Source organism: Xyrauchen texanus, chromosome 22 (assembly GCF_025860055.1).
Source record: "Xyrauchen texanus isolate HMW12.3.18 chromosome 22, RBS_HiC_50CHRs, whole genome shotgun sequence".
Lineage (NCBI taxonomy): Eukaryota > Metazoa > Chordata > Actinopteri > Cypriniformes > Catostomidae > Xyrauchen > Xyrauchen texanus.
The window spans coordinates 5,484,465-5,508,257 of NC_068297.1; the positions used below are offsets into that span (position 1 = coordinate 5,484,465).

Sequence of the window (23,793 nt, forward strand, 5' to 3'; positions counted from 1 at the left end):
GGTTTTTACATGTTGTACAATTTGGTGATGCAAAAAAATAAACAATGAGCAATGAGTGACATGAAATGCAAGTTTTATTGTATTTTTTTCTGAACCACTGTCACAAATTGCAAATTTGTGACATTGACCATACTAAGTCCTTTGTACAAAAGAAACATTTTGAGTCCATCATGAGTGCATGCTGTCATTAAATCAGGACATTATAAATACAAAGATACATTTTCTTCAGGAATTTTTCCAATTCTGAAATTTATTATAAAAAAAAAAAATTTATAATAATGTTATGCTGATAATATAATTGTATTTTTATTTTCTCAATTGTTTCAGACCTTTGGACTCCACAGAATTCATACATTTTGAAAGAAGTTTATGTCCATGCTATTAGTCATGCTTTGGATATAAATAATTCATGATACTACTCTACATTTTACAAACACCCTCAACCACTCAACCCCCAACCACATTTGCCCCATCCACCTATATCTCAACACCACCACCACCACACACATCACATAGGACAGCCAGCCATAGCAGAGTGTTGGGGACTTAGATCCAGAATATATTTTTTTATATTTTCAACCACAGACCATGTAAAGCTCACATAGACCGTTTCTTATGGGCTTATAGTATTGCTAAGATCCTGTATCATCATGGCTAGTCCCCTGGAAGGCGAACCCCGTGTTGTGGGGCCTGCTGAAAAGTATCCAGGGTCTGGATCAGAGGCCCGGGCGCCCGTGCGACCGCAGCCGCCTCAGCAGCACCTTCACGCGGCGTGTATGAGCGCTGCTGCCGCGGCCATGGTGGAGGCGCTGGATGATGCGGAGGGGCTCTTTGTAGCCGTGGAGAGATGCCCGTTGTGCAACACGGCCAGACGGAGACTCACTTGCGCCCGGTGCATCCAGACCGGTGATTTCGTGTATTTTGACGGGAGAAATCCGGAGAGGTGTGTATAGTTTTATTTCCCTTTTTTATGTATATGTGTATTTTGATTGTTTACCCTGTGTGCTAATACAAATTAGCTTAAGCATGCTAAGCTAAATCAGTTTGTTTACAAAAGGAGTTTTCAGTTTTATCGATTTGTTTAATCTCAGTTCTAATTGTATTTTCTTAGATGTTTTTCCACTGTGATTTAAAGAAAATAATATTTTACTTTTGAGACTTAATCTGGAATCTTTAACATGCGAATCTGCTAACTGCTACGTTTTGTAAACAAACAGTCAGACAACAAAGATTTCAATTTCAATAATCTGTTTTAACTCGCAATAAATTTTCATGTCATTTTTTATTAAATGAAAAAGGTTTAAAGTGTTTAAATGGCTTATATATGCTTTGAAAATAAACGTATTCATATTTGACATGCTAATGTATTCATTTAGTCATTTTGACAAATGTGACTTGATCATATATGATCATACTGATAACGTAATGATGTTACAAATGGCTTTGTAAATGCATATCAATGAGTTCAATTTCTTCCATTTCAAGTCTCATTATATTACCATAATGAAGTAGTATAAAGTGCTATAATGTCGTATGTGGCTCAGAAAAGGATATTAAGCAGTTAAAAAGTTAATTATTGAGTATTTTATTTGTTATCTCCCTAATTTGGTATGATTGCATTTCTGGTCACATAATAGGACTGTTAAACAGTTTTGTAAATATCAGTTTTATCCTGATATACTGTAAATCGGGAGTGTATCTATGTTCCCAGGGTCCTAAGTTCCCCATTTCAGTATTCTGTTAACACACATTAACCCTCCTATTGTGTTCAGGTCAAATTTGCCCCTTTTCAAGTTAAAATGTTTCATAAATATTATCCATATTTCATATATATATATATATATATATATATATATATATATATATATATATATTCTCCCCAATTTGGAATGCCCAATTCCCAATATGCTCTAGGTCCTCGTGTTGGTGTAGTGACTCGCCTCAATCCGGGTGATGGAGGATGAATCTCATTTGCCCCGCGTCTGAGACCATCAGTCCGTGCATCTTATCACGTGGCTTGCTGAGCGTATTACCGTGGAGACATAGTGCGTGTGAAGGCTTCACGCTGTTCACGAGGCATCCACGCACAACTAGCCACATGTCCCACTGAGAGTGAGAACCACATTATAATGACCACGAGGAGGTTACCCCTCCTGTGACCCTACCCTCCTTACCTTCCGGGCCAATTTGGTTGTTTAGGAGACCTGGCTAGTAGTCAGGGTCAATACTCGCTCAGCTACCCAGGCCCCCTTATATTTCACAAATATGAATCATAACCCCTAACCCTATAAATCTTGGGAACATAGGACTCTTTGTCATTTGTTCATTGTGTGCCATATAAATTTGAGGAACATAGGAACCTGGGAACATATGAATGACCCCCTGTAAATTGCGACTATTTTTGCAGAAATGAATGGATATATTCTGTCTACAGGTACTCGGAAAAGCTTGAAACACTTCAGAGGCTGAAAAATGAAAAGGAGAATCTTCAACAGAGGTATAATATCAATGCATCCTGTGATGCACAATTCAAAGTACAATTTATGTTGATTTGAAGCCACAGTCTGGATTTTCCTTCATTTCAGTGTCATCAAAGCCATGGACAAGAAAGTTCAGGCTGACCAGCTTGTAAGTCTTTTTGTGGTTGAAGTATTGTGGTTTTGCTTTAAGTGCTTTTGGAAATTAAGAGAAGACCATTTTTAAGACATTTCACTTTTATGTTTGTGTATTTTGTTTCACCACAGAGGTGGAAAATTATGTCATGCAGGAATAAAATCCAGCAACTCAAAGAGGCCATTTGCACTAGCAATGAAGAAGTGACGAATTGTGAGTCTTTAGTTTCCTAAACCAATATGTATTCCATGAAGAAAGCATGCATTGTGTAGGGCTTGGTGTTGATACAGATTTTTCATATTGATTCCGATTCACAAGCTCTCGATTAGATTCCGATTTAGATTTAATTCCGATTCATATGCGTATATTTCAGTTAAAAGATCAGTTTTGCATACGCATGAAAGAAATTCTCTTTCAGCTAATGCTGTTAATCATACAGGGGACCTAACTAGGTACATTATGAAAATTTTTCCCAAAACATTTTATCAATAATTTTTCTTCATTTTGGTCACATTTTTGCTTTTTCAAATCCATGCATTCATTTATAAATATGTCTTGAAATTTCATATATTATGTTGCATATACTGTTGCATGTTTACATGCATAATTTGTACTATTTACAAGTATTTACATTGATATGTAGAACAAGTGTGAAAACAGTACTGTCTCTTTAAGAATAGCAGCAGTTCAACAAGCAGCTCAAAAAAGTGTTTCGGTTGAGCGCATATTAAAGCTACAGTCTTATTCGCATCCGTTTTGTGTGTGAGTAGAATGAAATGTTTATTTTTTTGATAACAACTGTTTGTAAAAAAACTGAAATGGTATTAAAATAGACATTATTCAATACAAATGGGTTGCATGGATTTGTCTTTGGACACATGCTACACGGAACGAGTCAAATCAAACTTTTGCTCTCAACATCCAGTGAAAGGATCTCGGTGCTGAACACTTTAGCCATATTACAACACAATCATGGTGAGGGAAATCTGAAAATGTACTAGTCAGTGGCTTATCACAGAATTTTTTAGTCGCATGGCACAAAGTGCTACTGATTCAGCGGGTCGCGCATACAATAAAAGAACAATCTTTGGATTTAAGAATCGATATTGAGAATTTGAGATCATTCAAATGAAAATCGGGATGCATTGGAATATCTGTATTTTTACCCAGCCGTTGTATTTTGTACAAGTGTTAACATCATATGCATATTTAAATTCTCTATATGATGGTTCAACAACAGAACATTTAAGAAAATCATTGCTGTTTTCCCCCTTTAGGCAGGGAGCTGTTGCAGCGTTCACAGGAGGAGGGCCAGAGACTGCAGTGCAGGGCCAGTCGGCACCAGGAAAAGAAGGACAAAATTAAGCGTCATAACCAGCGTCTGGGTGAGCTGCTGGAGAAGAGATCCAAAGAGTTGCAGGGGAGGCTGGAAGCCCTGGCTGATGTTCGGAGGGAGCACATCCTGGAGCTCAACACACACATCTTCCCCATACAGGAGGAGAAACAAGGCAGCAGGTCAGAGCCAATCAGAGTCTCAGGAATTTACTTTATCTTTTTTTTTTTTTTCATCGAATTGGTCATAATTCATAATTCAACAGCCTCATCTGTGTACTGTTGGTATTATTGGTCTGATCATTATCCTATATTATAGGCTGGTGTTAATATGGGTGTGGTTATATAAGACTGGGTACGTTGTGATTTTGTTGCACACTGAAGAAGGCACACGCCAAAACGCATCTGTGCAAAATAAACAATATATGCATAGTGCGGCCACTTTTCCCATTTCATAATTCATAACCACATGTATTCATGGTGAATGCTGTCTTGCTCTATTATGGATTTGCCCTTGATAAAGGCACTTAACACCCAGTTGCTCCAGGGAGACTGTCCATGCACTTAGCTTATTATCACTCGTCATTGACAAATGTTAATTAACTAAGCTTGTTCGGCTCCAGGAACAAACCAGTTTTTGAATGTAAAGTGTTTGACCCGAAACAATACATCATCCTAACAGTGTTTCTACCTTGAAGGGACCCTGTTGATCCGGTCATGGCAGAGTATGACCTTGCTCTGACCTCTAGTACCGTCAGTGAACTCGCAGAGGCCAGACGAACCACATACCACTCAGGCCGCTGGATCTGGGATGATCAGAATGGAGAGACGAGCATCAGTATCACTGGGCCACATGTCACACTGCCCAGCAATGGAGACTGCTCAGCCTATTACAGCTGGGTGGAGGAGAAGAGTGGAAACCAGGGGCCCGGTACAGAATTCAGTTTCACCTTTCAGTAGGGCTGGGAATCAATACAAATCAGATCCTGATTTGATTCACAAACTCACGATTACATTTTATTGGACTACGATTTGATTGGAGTCTGATTCATTTGGGTTTGCAGTATTTCAGTTATAGTGTCCATTTTACAAGGAACTAGGGCTAGGCAAAAAAATAGATTTTTCAATTAATTTTCTTTTTTTTTTTGGTCGATTCGATATTGATTCTCAGAAGTCATGGATCGATCTATTTCTCTATGTGCAACCCTCCACTACAATGAGAGGAAATCACTCGCATTTGCAACCATATTTTGCGCTTTGTGACTAAAAGTTGATATATTTGGCAACTGGCTGGTAAATCTTTAGATTTCACTCACCAGCAATTGTGTATAATTACCCATGAGATAATGCCATTCGAGTCTCTTGTTAACATGCGCTCATTTAAGGACACTGTTTACAGAAATGCCAGATTTCCTTAAAGAGACAGTAGCACTTGTTCATCAAATCAATTTAAATACCTTTAACTAGTACAAATTATGCAATGAATCAATACAAATGTAATAAAATATAATATATGCAATATAATATCATATTTGTTTATTAAAGACATTGATTTGTTCATTTTTAAAAAGCTGGAATGTGACCTAAATGATGAAAAACGAATAAAATATATTAGTAAAATGTATATTTTCATATTTTACCTAGTCAGAAGGTCCTCTGTATTATTCACAGCATTAGCTGGGAGAGAATATATTTCTTATGTAAGCAAAAGACTCATTATAAATTAAAAATATCAAAATCTAAATCGAATCATGAGCTTGTGAATCGAATCGGGAATTCTGTATTGATACCCAGCCCTACAGGGAACCTTCTAACATGGAATATTATGAAAAATATTTATTTACAAAATTAACAACAGCGCCCAAATGATGCTGTTCAATTGCTATTTATTTAACATAAATAATAATAATCAGCAAAACCAAAACTGAAAGTAAACTTGAAAATAAAAGATTGATGTTGGGATTTTAAAAATCAAAATCAGGATCTTTCAAATGAAGACTACAAATATTTGGATTCACTTGGAAATACATCACATTGTGAAACTTAAAGGAACGTTCTGGGTTTATTACAAGTTAAGCTCAATCGACAGCATTTGTGTCATAATCTTGATTAATACCAAAAAATAATTTCTACTTGTCATCCGATTATTTATACATAGCAAAAATCGTGGTTACAGTAGAAGGGAATAGAGCCAATCCATCAACATTAATATACACACTGTTTCAAAATTATAGCCACAAGATGTAAACGTGATAGGTGTTAACATGATGTAGTGTGATAAAATCACTTACTAACCTTATCAGTGTAAAGATATATCCAATTTTACACCTTTGTTGCCAGGATGCTGCAATGCTGTAAATCCTGAAAGCTAAATCACACTATAATCATGTAGAACATGTACTGTATGTTTACATGTTACTGGCTATATTCACTTCATTGTAAATGTCTTACTTTAACTGCAATTTTTGCTTCTTTCTTTCTTAATAAAAGAGGAACAAGTATTTTTTGTGGTAATCAACATTATGCTACAAATGCTGTTAACTGAGGTTAACTTGTATTAAACCCAGAACATTCCTTTAAATGTGTTGCAAATGTGCAAATGTTGTACTTGATTAAACGTTTTGAATTTGTAAAATAGTAGGGTGGAATTTTGCTGTTCTCTTGAAAATGTTGTGTGTGTGTGTGTGTGTGTGTGTGTGTGTGTGTGTGTGTGTGTGTTTGTAGAACTGGACCACATCAATCCAGCACACACCATCAGTGCGGCCCTCTGCTATGCTACACAGCTGGTCAACATCTTGTCTCATATTCTGGATGTCAACCTACCGAAAAAATTGTGCAACAGGTTACAAGAGCATATTTATTGTCAACACTACACTTGAGCTCTCTTTCATGATACATCTGTATTTATTTTATTATTATGTTTTTTTTTTGCAATTTTCAAGGAGAGTAAAAACTTTTTTTTTTCATAGTTAAGTGAAGCTTGCCTTTTCCTGACTTCTGGATTCCCTGTTTTCTTGTCTCTCTTTATTCTCTACAGTGAATTCTGTGGTGATAATATGACCCGATACAGATTCACCCGTGTTGTAAACAAACTCAACACCAACATCCTGCACCTGTGCTTATCGCAGGTAACTCTTCCAGTCACATCTCTAAACTGAGACTACTTTCTTATATGGAGGTTGATGCTGAACCTACTAACATCCCTTGTATATGTTAAATGTATGATCACTCCATAGCATGTTGACAGCGAGCTGCTTCATCCTCACCACGCTTTGAGGAATATCATGTTTTTAGTGTCTCCTGCAAACAAGAACCTTGGCAGGTGAGAGAATCACTCCATAGTAAAAGCATACTTTAGTTTGAAAGGAATGTTCCAGTATCAGGGGGGTATTCCAGAAAGCTTGTTAAATGACTTTCCAGTGTAAGTTAACTTCGAGTAAGCGGATAACCTCAGCTTTTGGTTTAAAAATCTGAGGTTACTTTCAGGGTATGATAGTGGCCATAGCAACTTACTCTCTGAACGTAACCTGTTCCGGAGCAGGTATTGTTCCAGAGTTTATGCCAGAAGGCAGCAAGTGAAACTTCAGCGGTGTGGCAACGTGCAGTTTATACAGGGAACAAAAAACACCTTCAGCAGCAGCACAACACAAACATGCGTTACGTTCTTGCGTTCAAAACACTTGATGGGGCGCAAATTCAAACTAAGGGATCTCAAGATGTGTTATAAATATTCAACTATATTTAACTTGACACAGTGACCTAAAAAATTTATGTTAATGACACAGCGCACCCGAGACGCTACACAAGCATGTCTGACATAGGTGTAAATTGACGGGTCCTTAAACAAGCCCTCATAATAAATCTCCAACTGATTGGCAAATTCACTTGTGAAATGGATTGATGTGAACTGTATGCCAATGACTTCTGATCAATAATATGGTAGTAAACAATACATTGTATTCTAAAGCCGCTTTTTGTATTGTCTTATCAATGATGAACTCTTCTGCTACAAGAATGTAATGCATTTTAATTATCTGAATATGTTTTATTATATATATTAAGTAATCTGGACACCATGTAATTAATTCGATTAAAATAATTAATCGATTGACAGCCCTAATTAGAATGTTTTAGAGGTTGTCAGCACATCGCACTTGGAAGTTCAGATTATATTCAATATTATACTTTTAAAGCATTATTATGGTAAACTGCAATCTTTAGTTTACTTCAGAAATCTTCTTTAATCTGGCTTTTACAGTTTCACACACTTGCATATAACACATATAACACATTGGAAAGGCCTTCACACTCTTCACTGCAGGGCTTTATGTATTTCTGTTTAGCCCTTCTAATTAATACATTTTATTCTATACGTTTCATAGAATAAAATTATTATAGCACCCACATTCTATTTACAGTTCCTTCAGTCAATTAATATTAATGTTCTTTATAAAATGACATTCCATACTATCAGTATGCAGGTAATATCTGCCAATTAAAAGCTTACGCAATTATGATAAGAAAAATAAAAGTACATTTTTAGAAACTCCAATGTTAAACTGGGTACATCAAATGCTATTCGAAACAAAAGTAGTACATACAATTAGCATGCACAATACTAGTAAAATTAACCTTGAAATAAAAATATAGTTAACCCATAGCTATATAGCTCTAAAACCTATATTATTATAATACTACTACTAATAGAATATGAATGTTAAATACCTATTATGAAGTTCAATGCAAACAAATAACATAACGGTCAACCTATTAAACAATAATGTAGACTATAGAGGTCTAATGTTTAAGGAATAGTTCACCCAAAAATTTGAAAATGTTCTCATTTACTCACACTTGTGATATCCCAGGCGTGTATTTCTTTCTTTACCAGAACACATTTGAAGAAAAATTGAAATAATTTTCAGCTCAGTAGGTTCTTATAATAGAATGGGGATCTGATTTTTGAAGCCCCAAAATTCACAGGCAGTTAGCACAAACGTCAGCCAACTGTTAAATAATGATCCCTTTTGTTACAAAAAATTAACTCCTTTTTTAAACTCCAATAAGCTTAAAAAATCGGATCACCATTCACTTGCATTTTAAGGACCTACTAAGCAAAGATATTTTTCTATTTTTCTTCAAATGTGCTCTGGTGAAGAAAGAAAGTGGAAAAAAAAAAGAGTCCTGAAATCGACACTCCATTGACAATGCCTTTTTGTACTCACCGTCTGTGCACGTTAACTCTGGGTTACCAATAGGAGGTTGATTAGTTCTAGAACCGGAATACCGCGACTCGCGAGTAGGCAATGTTTGGGTTAATCAACCTAGAGTTCAGGGTTTATGTCTTGGTAGTTTAACCTTGCTTTCTGGAATACCCGTTGGTACAAGTTAAGGTCAATCAACCACATTTGTGGCATAATGTTGATTACCACATTACAAAAATTATTTTAATTACGAAAGCAAAAATGGTGGTTACAGTTATGCACTTTCAATTGAAGTGAAATAGTTCAGAAACATTAAAATGCTTAAAAAAATACAGCCACTGTAAGCAGTTTTACCACATTAAAATTGTAGAACAGACATTTAATCGCACTAACAACACTAAAATTTTAAAGGAATAGTTCACCCAAAAATGAAAACTCATAATTTACTCACCCTTTTGCTATCCCAGATGTGTATGACTTACTTTCTTCTGCTGATCACAAATGAAGATTTTTTTTGAATATTTCAGCTCTGTAGGTCCATACAATGCAAGTAAACAGGGTCCAAAACTTTGAAGCTCAAAAAGCATATTAAGGCAGCATAAAAGTAATCCATAATACTCCAGTGGTTAAATCCAAGTCTTCAGAAGCAATATAATAGCTGTTGGTGACAGATTAATATTCAAGTAACTATAAATCTTCACTTTTAAACATCTCTCCTGAGAGTTTTTCTTTTTTTTTTTGGTGATTCATATTCTTCATGCATATCGCTGGGCAGTGAGGAGAATTTACAGTAAAAAAGGACTTAAAAATGTATCTGTTCTCATCCACACTTATATCGGTTCTGAAGACATGAATTAAACAACTGGAGATATATGGATAACTTTTATGCTGTCTTTATGTGCTTTTTTGTTTTGGCTTCAAAGTTTTGTACCCTGTTGACTTGCATTTTATGAAGGATTAAATTATAGCAGGATTGAAATATTAAGACCCATCTTCCATTATTTCCTTCTGAAGCTAAGGGTAATTCATTTTTTCCAGTGTTCAAATACTTTCTCCCAATGTTCTATTTAAAAAAAAAAAAGTAAAATTATTCCTGGAAGTGTATCCAAAACTAAGTATGTCTCCCTTCTGCATCTCATGTTCTACAGAACTGGACCTTTTGAGGTGACTGCAGACTTGGAAGACTCTATGGAGTTTGTGGAACCTGAGGCAGCCGGACCTGCAGACGAGAGCGGAGATGAGGCTGTGACGGATGAAGAAACAGACCTGGGCAATGACTGGGAGACCGTTCCAAGCCCGCGCTTTTGCGATATCCCCTCCCAGCCTATGGATCTTTCCCAGAGTGGCATGCAGGCATCCCAGCCATTGGGCAATGCTGGCGGCATGATCTCCTCTGCAGCGGCCTCTGTCTCTTCCTGGTTCCGGGCCTACACCGGGCAGCGCTGATGTCAAGGGTGGTTAGTCAGGGCTGTACCTATGCAAACACCCTATTATAATCACCTTTACCTTTGTCAACTTGGCTTTAGGGGAAAAAAAAGGGAAGTTTTCAGTCATCTGACTGCTCATACATAGACAAATAGATGTGTGGTTAAAACCAGAGAGAAGCATGTGATCTCCAAAAACATCTCCTGTGTGGTAGTAATGCAGACTGGGATTGTTTAAAGCAGAAATGAGATGGTAGAGAACTACTCACTTTTACATTTCTGATCCTCTGTAGCTCACATTTTACTGTAGAGACACCACAGAACATTATCCAATGTACATTGCCAAATATCCTTTGTTATGTTCATTGGTGCAGAGATTGTACATTTAATGCACTGTTGGACAGACTTGAGTGTGCCATCAATGTTCGATTGATGGTTCTGACGAAAAATGAAATTGCACCTTCACCAGCTCATTTTCAAAATACCTTACTGTATATGTTGCTGGACATTTCTGAGAGAATGAAAAATATTATTGGTGTGTGTTTTTTGAGATTATACATTTTTAAGAGGGATTGTATTTTATAAAGATTGTGAGCTAGTATTATTGCTGGTTTTGTTCACTTTAAATTTCATCACTACAAGCTGTACCGGCTGGGCATAAACATTTTCCAGTGGAGGCCAGAGTTTTTTTTTTTCCTTTTCTTCCACCACAATCTTTAGTTGTTGAGAGTAAAAATGTATCTGCTTAATTTTAGTTTTTTTTTAATTATTTTATTTGTATTAGCAGACCTCGTGAATTATTAAACTGAATACCTCTGAGATGCAATAGCATGAAGCCTTATTTTTGTTTATGCAGACATGGGAAAACTCTTTATCAGATCATTAATTCAGCAACATAAGTGGAGGAACTTTGTAATAGTCATGTTTCAACTTGTACTTAAGAGACTGGTATAGCAAAACCTAACCCCTAGTATCAGACTTGCAGAATAAATGGTTGACAAAAATACCAGTGAATAGGGTTCCCCCAGTGTTTGTATATGACATTGTATAGTCATCCCCTAAATTTAGGGGAACATATATACAGATCTCTGACCCCATTATATCTAGGTCTAAAAAGTGCACAGAGGCCCCACTTAAGATAAAAAAAATAATATTTTTTAAGTTATCAAAGCACACTATACAAGGTTTTTTGTGGATACAAACATGGATAAGAGCACAGAACAGTCTAACAAATACTCCAAGATATACTTTATTGAAGTAAAATGCCTTAACAGGCAGAACACAGCAATGCCATTAACAATCTTTTTGAAAAATCTGAAACACACTTTGGAAAACATTTCTATTGCAATGAAATTCGTCTTTTTTTCAGATGGTGTTCAGTTAATCAAGATGGAGAAATTCTCTCTTCCCACATTCAAATGTTTCCCATAGAGAAACAAAACGTCACACAAGGGAGATAAACACTTAATTTTACAGGGGTTTAGCATGGAATCCCACTGCAGAACAGGAGCAACCATTTCACATAGTACATGTATATACACAAGTATATACACATGTACACAATACACTATACAAAAATTAGCGTAAAAAGAACAAGGCATTTTTTGCAATATTAAGAATAAATGCATTTCACGTCACACTCATGCCATTATTCATCACCCTGTTATGATATATAGGATTCTGTGCTATGTACAAATGTAAACATCTGGGTTCAGAACAATCTCAAAACCAATAGGTCACAGAGCCATTGCGCACCCTAACATCCCATAAATTGTTAGCAGTAATAGCAATGGTAACAGGAAAAGGAGAAATTATTTCAACTCATTTTGCCCTCGCTACAAGTTTTCCCATTGCCAAATGAGTATGCTGGGAGATAAATATAACTGTAATGCTTATCAAACATTATATGTTGCAGCACAAGTCAACATCAGTGCAGTGACATTTGTAGAGGTGTTCAGAAAATAAGTTAGTCTCATGAAGATTAATGCTTATTCAAAGTAAAATTGTCAAGCAGTACCCAGATAGAACCATTCAATCTTTAAAGGTTAAAGTGCAGAACAACATTAAGGACCTCAGGAGGGTATCCAATAGGGGTGTTAGTGATTGGTTGGCAGAGTAGAAGTACATATATCCAGCATTTTCATATTAGTTAAAGCAACCTGGTTTTAAGCACTATACATTTAAAAAAGCGCACATGCTCATTGGCAACACACAGGCACAGGAAACAGCTCATTCACACATTACTCTCAACAGAAAATAAAATGCACACTAAGAGTCCTCATCATTGTTCCTGCTTTTCTTGTAAATAGGCATATTGATGCTATAATGGGCAGGAACCCAGCGGTTGTCGTGGAGTCCCACGTTGCAACCAGGTGTGTCTTTATGGGCCCCCCGGCAACACATCCAGTAGCCCGGGCCGTAGGGCAGAGCCTGGCAGTAGGGCTTATGATGCCAACGGCAGAGTGAAACATCGCCACGGTCATAGCGCTTCTTGCACTGCTTACAGGGGTCATCTTTGTAGCGTAAATCACTTACCCAACGAGAGTCAGCCGGCCTCACGCCGTAACTCTCGATGATAAACTTAAAGTAATGGCAGGTGCACTTGAGGGCAGCAAGGCTTTCGGTAGGCAGCAAGCAGAAGATCTTTATGATGATGTGGTGGGGCAGGAAAGCCATGTACTGCTGAGGCCCCAGAAGCAGCTGGATCTTGAAGCGAGTTTCAAGAAATTCATGAGACACAAGGCGGCGTAAAGGACAAGGCACAGACTCTCGGCTAACAATGCTATTCTCTCCCATGGTTTCCTCAATGTTTTGATGATTTTGGTCACCCCCAAGTCCATCCCTGCTGTCCTGTCTGATAGACACTGAAGTGTCCACAGAAGGGTCACTGTCCTGGACAAGTGGAGAAGGCTCTTTGTTCAGAAGTCTGCTCTCTGAGGTGGGCTGGTGCTGCTCCTTTAGAGTCTGATGTAGAGATTGGGCAAAGAACAACATGCCTGGTTGTGGTTCTGCATTGCATTTACTAGCCTCAGAGCTGGCATACTTTGGCGAGGACTGCAAGTTTATTACCATATCAACAGCTGTGCAAGTTTCCTGTTTTGCTATACAAGAACCTTCATCCTGCTTGATGGTGCAGCAGAAAAGACCACAATGCGAGGTCTCTGTCTTTGCCAACTCCGGAGTCTTGAACGGGGAACTCAATTTGTCCAAATCACAACCCAGTTCCTGGGGAACACTTTCGACTTTCTCCTGTGGGATAGTAGGTGATACTGGATGTAAGGGCAGTGAATGAGGATCTGACCCTGCCAGAAGCACTCGTCCCACCTTTCTCCTCAAGCTGTTGTTTCGAGAAAGGTCTCCATTTTCCTGAATGCTCTGTCCGCTCAGGGACTGTGACTCCAACTTGGCCACCATATCCAGAACCCGCACAGATTCCCCCTCTTCCTCTTGGACCTCTTGCTTTTCTGAGCCTTCAGACTGCTGTTCTTCAGGCTGTGGGATGGATACAACTTTCGACAAAGTAATAGTGCTGGTACTGCGCAAGGATGGGGGTTTGGAGCTCACCTGCTGATCGCTGGCTCTTTGCTCCAAGTATGCCACCATCTCAACCACAGAGAGCATATTTCCACCTTCCTCTCCCTCTGTCCTGACTGCAACCTCTGCCATTCCTTGGCAAGGGTTAACATTCTCATTGAGGGCCATGGATACTTTGTGATTATCAGATTTTGGTAGTGGAGATTCCATACTTCTCTGTTTGTCTGGGGTACCGGACCTTCTCCTGCGCTTGGCCACAGACCAGTCACTGTCCCAACAGCCTTTGTTTTTCACCGAGACAGTTCGCAACTCTAGGGCCATGCCTTCTTTTTCAGGACTGTTATCATTTCTATTTCCACAAGCATTGCCACACTTTTGAGCTGCAAAAATGGCAATTTTTTCTTTTGTGTTCCCAGGTTTAATGACAGCCCATATGTCCAAAGTTCCCTCTCCATCTTCTTCTTGGTAGATTCTTAGAGTGCCTTCATTCCCCAAACAAGTTGAAGATGAGAGCAGAACTAAAGAACTAGTAAATGTGACCGAGGGTGCTTTGCCCTTGCGGGCCCCACATACTCTAGTCTGTGCATTGCTTGCACGGTTGGCATTATGGTTATTGCTACATCGGAGGGTGTTGGTGGAGATGACACTGAGGGGGCACCGGTTGGTTGTGCCGTTGCCAGATGAGCCCATTAGGCCACATGCCTGGCGAATGCCCCACTCTGTCCTGAGCACTCCCTGCTGGTTGGCACGGAGGCCTCGTGTTCCATCATGCACAGACTCCCGATGTATTTCTTTATTTTGTGGTTTGGGGTATGGCTTGAGGTGCATGGTCGTAAACCTGCACAAAAGGAAAAAATTAATAAAAAGTCCAAAGTGTCATTGAACTAAAACGGCAAAATCACATTATTATAAAATCTTGAGTAACAAAAATGATCTAAAGGGAAAATGAGCAGTATGATTCAGCAAATTCATAAATGGCAATAATGGAAAGTTCATTCAGGCTCAAAACGACGAGCCTGAGCAAATTATGAGAACATTTTAATTTTATGGTGAACTAACCCCTTGTTAGAAAGTCAATGAAATGTAATTTCCATACACGTTCTTTGCATTGTAAAGTGGCAGTGCAAGTATTGCAATAATACTTTTAATTTAGGAGCATGTTAGCTGCAACATGCCAAACTAATGACACAATCTACAAATTTTCATGAGATGGAAATAGTAAAAAAAAAAAAAAGCTGCTGATGACAGCTGTCAGTACAGCTTCTTTGGAATGCGTTTCAGTTAGGTGACAGTGTTTGTTGGACAGTGTGTGCAGAATTGCAAAGAAATCCCCAGGCAGTAGTCGTTTCACTGTGAGCACAAGAGCTATAGCCGTTCTCTCTGGCCCTTAGGCTGACATAATGGGATCAGAGCCACTCTGGTCCAGACACAGCTGGGCTCTTACACAAGCACTCAGATGACAGGGACCCAGCTGCCTTGCAAACATGACAGCAGCACCACAAACAGCATTATCTATGTGTGGGCAGTCTGGAATCTTACAGACACCAGTGCATATAAGGCATTCTTCCACTGCAGATCAGACCTGATCAAGTTTTACGGGGGATTCACACGTGACTTAACTTGGGATGGCATTTGGTGAGTGTGGACAGTTATTTCGGAGCTGATCCATGAGTAGGAGGTGACCGGCTTGCTCAAAAAGGGGGTAAGTATGTGGGCTGCAGCCATTCATTGGATGGCAAACATGGAAACCAGCATGTCCATTTGGAATTGTGAAAACCATTTGGCGTGTTCTTGCCAAGCTTGCCTAGCCCTGCAACTCTCTTTCTGGGCCAACGCTCTTTAGTGGGAAACAGCGGGAGAGGCCCGCTGTAAGGTCAGAATCATTTGTTGAGCTGGTGACTTGGACAAAAACTGAGAGAACATAAAAGGCAAGTCAACAGTGGCTTTGATATCCATGGATACAGGTACACTCACATTTCCTGGCACAACCCTACCTTTAACTTTTTGTTCTTGCCAAAGTTGTGTGTTAGCAAAGCTTAACATAAAAGATTCTTTCAACAGGCAAATAAATTCAACAGATTTCAATTTGTAAATCATTTTGAAAGACACAAAAAGTCTGATTGAATATGTCATCATTGAAATAAAAAAAAAAGCTATGGATTTAGTTGCTAACTGCTGCTTCGCTTTCTTGTTCCCTTTTATTCATGAAAAGATAAATAAAAAAGGTTAAACATCCAATTTGCCCAATATGCCAATTATGTATTGACTCATGAAAGAAAATACCACATAAAAGAAACCTTAGCACTGTACTGATTAATACATAATGTCTCAGGAACCTCATAGTTTACTGAGGAACAGATTGCTGGGTTGAAGTATGATTACCCTGGAGGCAAGCCATCTCCCATCTGATGCTCAAATACTGATTTTTACCCATTACACAACCTGGCAAAAACAAAAAGCCCCCTCCCAGACCTCGCCCTCAGTGCACCCAACCAACTCAGTTTCCTCAATACCGTGAGCCAAAACACATGTGTGAGCTAATGATAATTTGAGGTTGAAAAAGCACAACAGCATTATGTAAAAGAAAACAAATACCCAGAAGTGAAAAGCAAAACATGGCATATGAGTAATGTCAAAGGATGAGGTGAGCTCATACTGAGATCAGCACACTGCTTCAGTTAACATGAGATTTGTTTGCTCTCCCCTTCTTGTAAACGCTCATGACTTCCTACATAACGGGCTTGCCAGAGAATCTGTCCAACTCATGGGGTGGGAAAAAACTTCAAGGATGAGGTCACAATTATGAAGTGTACTTTGCTCCAATTATGTCGTAACACGGTCTTCTTTCTGAAGCACAGGCTGAGCATCTGGCTCTATACACGTCTCCACATGTGTTGCCACTACCTATAGCTCAATTCATGTAGTCATAGCTTAGAAACAGACAAGACAAAGGAGGGGTAATTAAAGGCAAGATGGAAACAGAACCTCAGTTTTTGGGAAGCTAAACACACAGAGAACAGCTTGGGTATGCCTGGAATACCGTGCTTATCTTACCATGCCGATAGTTGCTTTTTAGAACTCTTTATTGGCAAAAATCTATGGCAATACTGTAGTTGCTGATAGTTTTCATAATTTCAAATAAAGTGTCCCCGGCGTATTTCGGGCTTGTTTATACTTATAAGTCCCACATTATGCACCAACGTTTTTTTTTTTATGGTTATTTGGGGGATTATGGTTGAACAAAAAAAAAACGGTTTTATTCATCTAGGACTCTTTGTCTATGCCCGTCAGAGTAAGGAAATAATAATATATATTTTTTTACATTATATAAATCTATTTTAAAACCGGCTGATTAATCGGTTATAGGCCTTTAATACCACCTTAGTTTACAGTAAATCCACTGTCGGTTAAACTCTACCTACTAAATTTGCCAAAATTAGCAGTGTACAACAGAGTTTCCAGAGAGTGGATAGTGCCTCACTTCACAGCTTAAAAAGGACACAAAAGTATAATTAATGTAGTCCATGAAACTAATCATATTCCAAGTCTTCTGAAGGTATTCAATACGTTTTGGTGAGAATAACCCATAGGCCTCATTGAGGTAATTTTTCTGTGCAAATCTTGACATCCATTGTGTGTTCATGAGCCCTACCAGAGAAGCTCGTTCCCAATGGATTTTGTGTTTACACGATAACTTGCATTGGGTGGGAGTGGTGGTGGTGGCGTAGTGGGCTAAAGTGTATAACTGTTAATCAGAAGGTCCCTGGTTTGATCCCCACAGCCACCACCATTGTGTCCTTGAGAAAGGCACTTAACTCCAGGTTGCTTTGGGAGGACTGTCCCTGTAATAATGGTTCTGTAAGTCGCTTTGGATAAAAGCGTCTGCCAAATGCATAAATGTAAATGTAAATGCATTGTTGAGTGCTTACAACAATGCAAGTTCTCACATGAACATGCATGCCACTGTGAATGAGCTTTTTTCATGCTGCAATGCTAAAAGAGACCATTGAAAAGTTTTTACACAAATTTGATTGAACATGCAAAACAAACATGTTTATTTTTATATATCATGTCTCCTACTTGCTGAATGAAATGTATGGTGAAGTCATGTGTCAAACACAGTGAGCTCATGTGATATGTACATTAATAATGAATGTTTATTGTGCAATTACACCACTTACTATTTTTAAACATATAGCAGGCAGCATACAGTACGAATTTTTATACTGCTTTTCCTCATCACCCACTTATTGGGTAGCTAGTGTATTTTAGCCACTTTTATGGATAGACCAAGTAGACCATGGACAAGATATGATGCGTATAATTAGTGGGAACAGGTGGTATTCATTGTTAGATCTGTGCCGTTTGTTTATGGTCTTGAACTTGCGTCGCTTAAACGCGTGTTGTGTGTGCGCGCTATATTGTTTTGACTTGTCATAGTATTCGCTGCTAGATATAGAGTTCACTATCAAGTGTGTGTAAAACTACCATTGTTTTAGTGTCTGTAAACAGTGCTTCACTAGTTTGAGATAATTATTTATTGCTAAATTTCATTTATTTGCGGTGTACGGAAGGTTGCTGTTCCCACGCTTGGCACCTCACACAACCCTTAGATTCGGATGACCACGTGACTAGCTTTGTTGTGCTAAGTAGCATTTAGGCATGGCCTGCTGTTTTTCCATTGAATGGCTCATTAAAATATGGTGTATATGGTTGACTGAATGCGGAAGCGGAAGTGGTAGCCCTCACGTAAAGCCCTCCTCATGTGAAGACATTTTTGTGTAAAGACCAGCGAGTCTTCCTGTGCGAGTGCACTGAGCAAGGACACCGACAAGGCACCACTCACCATAGCACTTAAGTATCTTTTCATTTTATATTTTCACTTCTTTTTTTCCTTCAACATACGAACATATTGCAAGATCAATGCAACCCGCACAACCTACGGCCACTTGGCACCTGCTCCGCTCTCATTCTCAGTGGGACTCTGGAACTGCCAGTCTGTTATGAACGAAGCTGACTTATTTCCAGCATTTGCCACACAGTCCACCCTCACCATCCTGGCACTGACAGAGACATGGATATGTCCAGAGAATACAGCAACACCTGCTGCTTTCTCCAACAACTTCTCCTTCTCTCACACCCCTAAACATACCGGTAGGGGTGGGGGAACAGTTTTGCTCATTCATAACAACTGGACTTTTTCACCACAGGCTTCACTATGTAACAATATATCTTTTGAATTCCATGCCATTACTACAATGCAACCCACAAAAATACTTGTCATCTATCACCCTCCAGGTCAGCTGACAAAATTTGAGTAGATGGATGTACTGCTGTCCTCACTGCGAGAGGATGGAAGGCCACTTTTTCAGATAACGTTAAAGCTGCAAAAACCTCCTTTTACCAGACAAAGATCAACAACACCACAGACACTCGTTGCTTGTTTAGAACATTCAACACACTTCTCTGCCCTCCCCCTCCACCAACTGACACATCACTGACAGCAAATAACTTGGCCACATTATTTACTAATAAGGTTACAACCATCAGCAATACATTCACAGCACCACACCCTGTCAAACACCTGTCTCCTGTATGCAACTCTTCTTTTTCTATGTTGTCTCATCTGACTGACACTGAGGTCTCTAAACTTCCACTGCAACCACCCCGCCACTTGTTTCCTTGACCCCATTCCTTCTCACCTTCCCCAGGCCATCTCTCAGTCTATCTTACCTGGACTCACACACATAATTAACATGTCTCTACTTACAGGCACTTTTCCCACAACATGTAAGCAGGCTCGAGTAACCCTGCTGCTGAAAAAACCTGCACTTAAGCCCATACAGATAGAACACTACAGACCAGTTTCTCTCATCCCAAACATGGCAAAAACACTTGAAAAGGGCAGTTTTCAATCAAATCTCTCACAGAACAAGCTGTTGGATGACAATCAGTCAGGCTTCAAAAGTGGACACTCCACCGAGACTGCCCTGCTGTCTGTCAGAGTCACTGAGACAGGCGAAAGCTGAATCCAGATCATCCCTTCTGATTCTACTGGACCTTTCTGCAGCCTTTGACACGGTCAACCATCAGATCCTACTCTCCAACCTCTCCTCAGGGCATCACAGGAACTGTGCTTGAGTGGTTTAACTCCTCTCTCTCAGGTAGGTCCTTCAAGGCAGCTTTGAGAGGTGAGGTGTCCAAGCCACATCAGTTACTTACTGGGGTGCCTCAGGGATCAGTGCTTGGGCCACTTCTCTTTTCTATACACACAACATTACTGGGACCCAGTAATCATCACATGGTTTCTCTTACCACTGCTATGCTGATGACACGCTGATGATACGCAACTCTATTTGTCTTTCCAGCCCAATGACACCACAGTGACTGCTCGAGTTGCTGCCTGCCTGGCAGACATCTCGGCCTGGATGAAGAAACACCACCTGCAACTAAACCCAGCCAAGACCGAACTCCTTGTCTTTCCAGCCAATCCTGCTGTTGAACACAACATAATCATTCAGCTGGGTATAACTACAGTATCACCTTCCAAAACGGTCAGAAATCTAGGGGTAACCATCGATAACAAGATCCATTTCACAGACCACATCTCAAAAACAGCAAGATCATGTAGATTTAGACTCCATAATATCAGGAAGATAAGACCCTTCCTCTTTGAACATGCCACACAACTACTTGTTCAGTCACTTGTCATAACTAGACTTGACTACTGTAACTCTCTCATTGCAGGCCTCCCTGCATGTGCAATTAGACCTCTGCAAATGATCCAGAATGCAGCAGCACGTCTGGTCTTTAATGAACCAAAGAGAGCACATGTTACACCACTCTTTGTCTCTCTCCACTGGCTGCCCGTTGATGCACATATTAAATTCAAGGCTCTGATGCTGGCATACAAAACAGTCACTGGATCTGCTCAAACATACCTAAAATCATTTCTGCAGAATTACACACCCACCAGAAGCCTGCGGTCGGCTAAGGAACATCGCCTTGTCGTACCAACACAAAGAGGCACCAAAAAACTTTCCCGGACTTTCAGTTTCATCATACCAAGTTGGCAGAATGACCTTCCCAACTCCATCCGTGCAGGGGCAAAAATTTTATCAAAATGTTGGGGGGGACAATAAACATAACAATTCTCAAGCACAATTTTTGAAGGGGACACCAAGGTTTTTTTTGTTGTTGCCCCGTTTGCATTTTTATTTTATTTCTTAAACAATTATTTTAAGAGTAAGGTCCTGACCCCCCCCGACATTTCCGCCTATGCATCCGTGAAGCTGACTCAATCTCTGTCTTCAAAAAAAATGACTTAAAACACCATGAGTACTCAAACAGTCAAAAAAAATTTAAAAAAATAAATAAATAAATAACTTGAATCAGTTTTGAATACTATTCTAATGCTAGTGAAACATTGTAGTTTGGCACTTTTCGTACCCCCGTCTCCTTATGATTCGCTTAAGTTTTCCTCTTTTGTAAGTCGCTTTGGATAAAAGCGTCTGCCAAATGAATAAATGTAAATTATACTAGCCAGACTCAAACTTGCATTGCCTGCATGTGTACCATAGGTCAATTTGCTTGAGCACTTGTGCCAACCAATAGTCCAAAACTCCTTTCACTGAGTGTTGATGTTGACTTCCACATTAAAAGAAAATTATAAAATGATGAATACCTGAACGAGGCCCGGTGTTGTTGTTTTTTTTTTTTTTTTATAAATTAAGAGAATTCAATCTAACTAAAACTTATTTGAGTGATTAACCATTATCAAATTATCCTCAAATTGCGCAATGTCATGTACAGATTTGGCAAAGAAAGTACCTCCAGACTGATGCCAGATTGGAGGCTCGTAACCGTGGATCCCTGTAAGGCGTGGGGTTGCAGTAACTGATAGTTTTACATTTCTGAGGCATTAGGCTCCTCCCTCCAGTCCGAGTGATGTCTCCACAGAAGAGCTCAGGACTGCAGTGTCACTGTAAAACAAAAACATTCATGGAAAAAATTAAGTATAGTTTACCTTTCCAACCTATACAGGCATGAGTAGAGACCGTTTTGAAACATAGGAGCTATACTCTACAGTATAATGTTACTATTTATTCTTCTTTATCCACCATTTTCCTGGGGTCTTACTGGGGAAACTTATGTGGGTGGGACTTCCACCAGAAGTTGTTCTATAGCGTTCCCTAACTCTGGCTTCAGTCATTTTATAGCGTTTATAGCTTTTAATAAGGCGCATTTCGGATGATGTGATTGCAAAGGTCAGCGCTAAATAGTTGCGAAAAACACATACAGTGGTAAAATCACAATTGAGGTTTAAAACGGCGTCCTGATGCGTCCCGGATAGCAGCACAGCACCAGCTCTCACCATTCAATCGCCCACCGAACAAATGTTTAAACTTGCGTGCGGATTTAAAAGGAAATAACAGTCCGATCAGAAAACTTGAAAAAGCCATTAGATACCCAAGGAAAAGAACTTCACGGCTCTTCCTCAATGTGTTTGTCTGATTTGAATATGCAGGGTGACCAGATGACAAGCACACACATCTGAAGCAGAACTAACACAGGTACTCCACTGAAACAACCAATACTTTTTCTCGAAATGTTGCGTTTGTGCTTAGATTAAATCTCATCTGCATCTGGGAGAAAAAGCGTGCTGGTTTTGTTCTCGCGTTCTTGGTCTGATTTTTTTGCAGTTTATTATCGTTCAGTAACACACCGTTATAGTGATTGATGTATGTCCATATGAAATCATACATGCTCTCCTCAACATCCCAGCACCACAATGAAAGAATGAATAGACGTACACCACAACAACAGCTGTTAACTTGACAATGGAAGTAATGCCCATATATATCGCTAAGCATCACGGGACGTAGGAAAAAGGTGGATAGCACAGTTAGATTTACTGAAAATAGTTTTCCTTGGTGTGTACTATTGGGATGAAACTCCATTTCACCATTTTCTGCACATTGGTTAAAAATGTACAACATCTTATGCATGTATAACCAAAGCAAGTCTGCACTTCTATTTCCACCACTAGTATTATGGTTACGGTAAAGTTTTCTTGTGAAGATTTTAACCACTTGGTGCAAACACGACAAATTCTCTGAGCCTCCATAATTTTTAGAATCATTAAATTTATGCTAAATTAAGATGTCTTAAGAGATGGACTGGTTATGGTTTTGCTGCATTATAACTTGAAAAATATGCAGTGTAGTGTTTGACATGAAATATGAAGGAATATTCCAGGTTCAATACAAGTTAAGCTCAAGTATGTGTCAATAATGTTGATTACCACACAAATATTTTGACTTGTCCCTCTTTTTCTGAAAGAAAAAAATATAATAAAATAAAATGCTGTTACAAGACACTTATAATGGAAGTGAATTACGTTGCCATGACAACGTAATGCTGGAAACCCTAAAACATCTATAAAAATGGCAATTTAAACAACTTTACAGCTCAAATAATACACATTTAAGTGAATTTATAAAATTACAATGTTCACATTTCTGCCTTTAAACCCTCCAAAAATTGGCCCCATTCACTTCCATTGTAAGTGCCTCACTGTCACCTCAATATTAGCTTCTTTTTTTTTTTAAGAGAATGGCGAGTTTTTACACACATTTTTAGTAGTAATCAACATCATGCCACAAATGCTGCAATTTGATCTTAAC

At 39.0% G+C, this 23,793-nt stretch overlaps 2 protein-coding genes across 3 annotated transcripts in view; one reads left to right on the forward strand and one right to left on the reverse strand.

Moving 5' to 3' along the window:
* Window positions 1-482: 482 nt before the first annotated feature.
* Window positions 483-11,393, forward strand: LOC127662551 (beclin 1-associated autophagy-related key regulator-like). Its single transcript, XM_052153788.1, has 10 exons — window positions 483-943; window positions 2,435-2,497; window positions 2,586-2,628; window positions 2,745-2,826; window positions 3,891-4,128; window positions 4,644-4,876; window positions 6,670-6,787; window positions 6,983-7,073; window positions 7,182-7,267; window positions 10,298-11,393. The coding sequence occupies exons 1-10, from the start codon at window positions 651-653 to the stop codon at window positions 10,593-10,595; spliced, it is 1,545 nt and encodes a 514-aa protein (XP_052009748.1). The 5' UTR covers window positions 483-650; the 3' UTR covers window positions 10,596-11,393.
* A 407-nt stretch (window positions 11,394-11,800) lies between these two features.
* LOC127662463 (F-box only protein 34-like) overlaps window positions 11,801-23,793 on the reverse strand; it is a 31,837-nt gene continuing 19,844 nt past the window's right edge. For both annotated transcript variants that reach the window (XM_052153638.1, XM_052153639.1), the window contains exons 2-3: window positions 21,938-22,089; window positions 11,801-14,945 (exon numbers count right to left, since the gene is read on the reverse strand). In XM_052153638.1, the coding sequence (XP_052009598.1) occupies window positions 12,842-14,945; window positions 21,938-22,029 (2,196 nt within the window). In that variant the 5' untranslated portion in view covers window positions 22,030-22,089 and the 3' untranslated portion in view covers window positions 11,801-12,841. The remainder of the gene's footprint in view (window positions 14,946-21,937; window positions 22,090-23,793) is intronic.

Excerpts from the sequence above, each read along its gene's own strand:
- LOC127662551 (XM_052153788.1), top strand. The coding sequence starts at position 651 with ATGGCTAGTCCCCTGGAAGGCGAACCCCGTGTTGTGGGGCCTGCTGAA. Across the intron at positions 2,498-2,585 it reads AAGGAGAATCTTCAACAGAG|TGTCATCAAAGCCATGGACA; the intron begins GTATAATATCAA and ends CCTTCATTTCAG. Across the intron at positions 7,074-7,181 it reads TGCACCTGTGCTTATCGCAG|CATGTTGACAGCGAGCTGCT; the intron begins GTAACTCTTCCA and ends ATCACTCCATAG.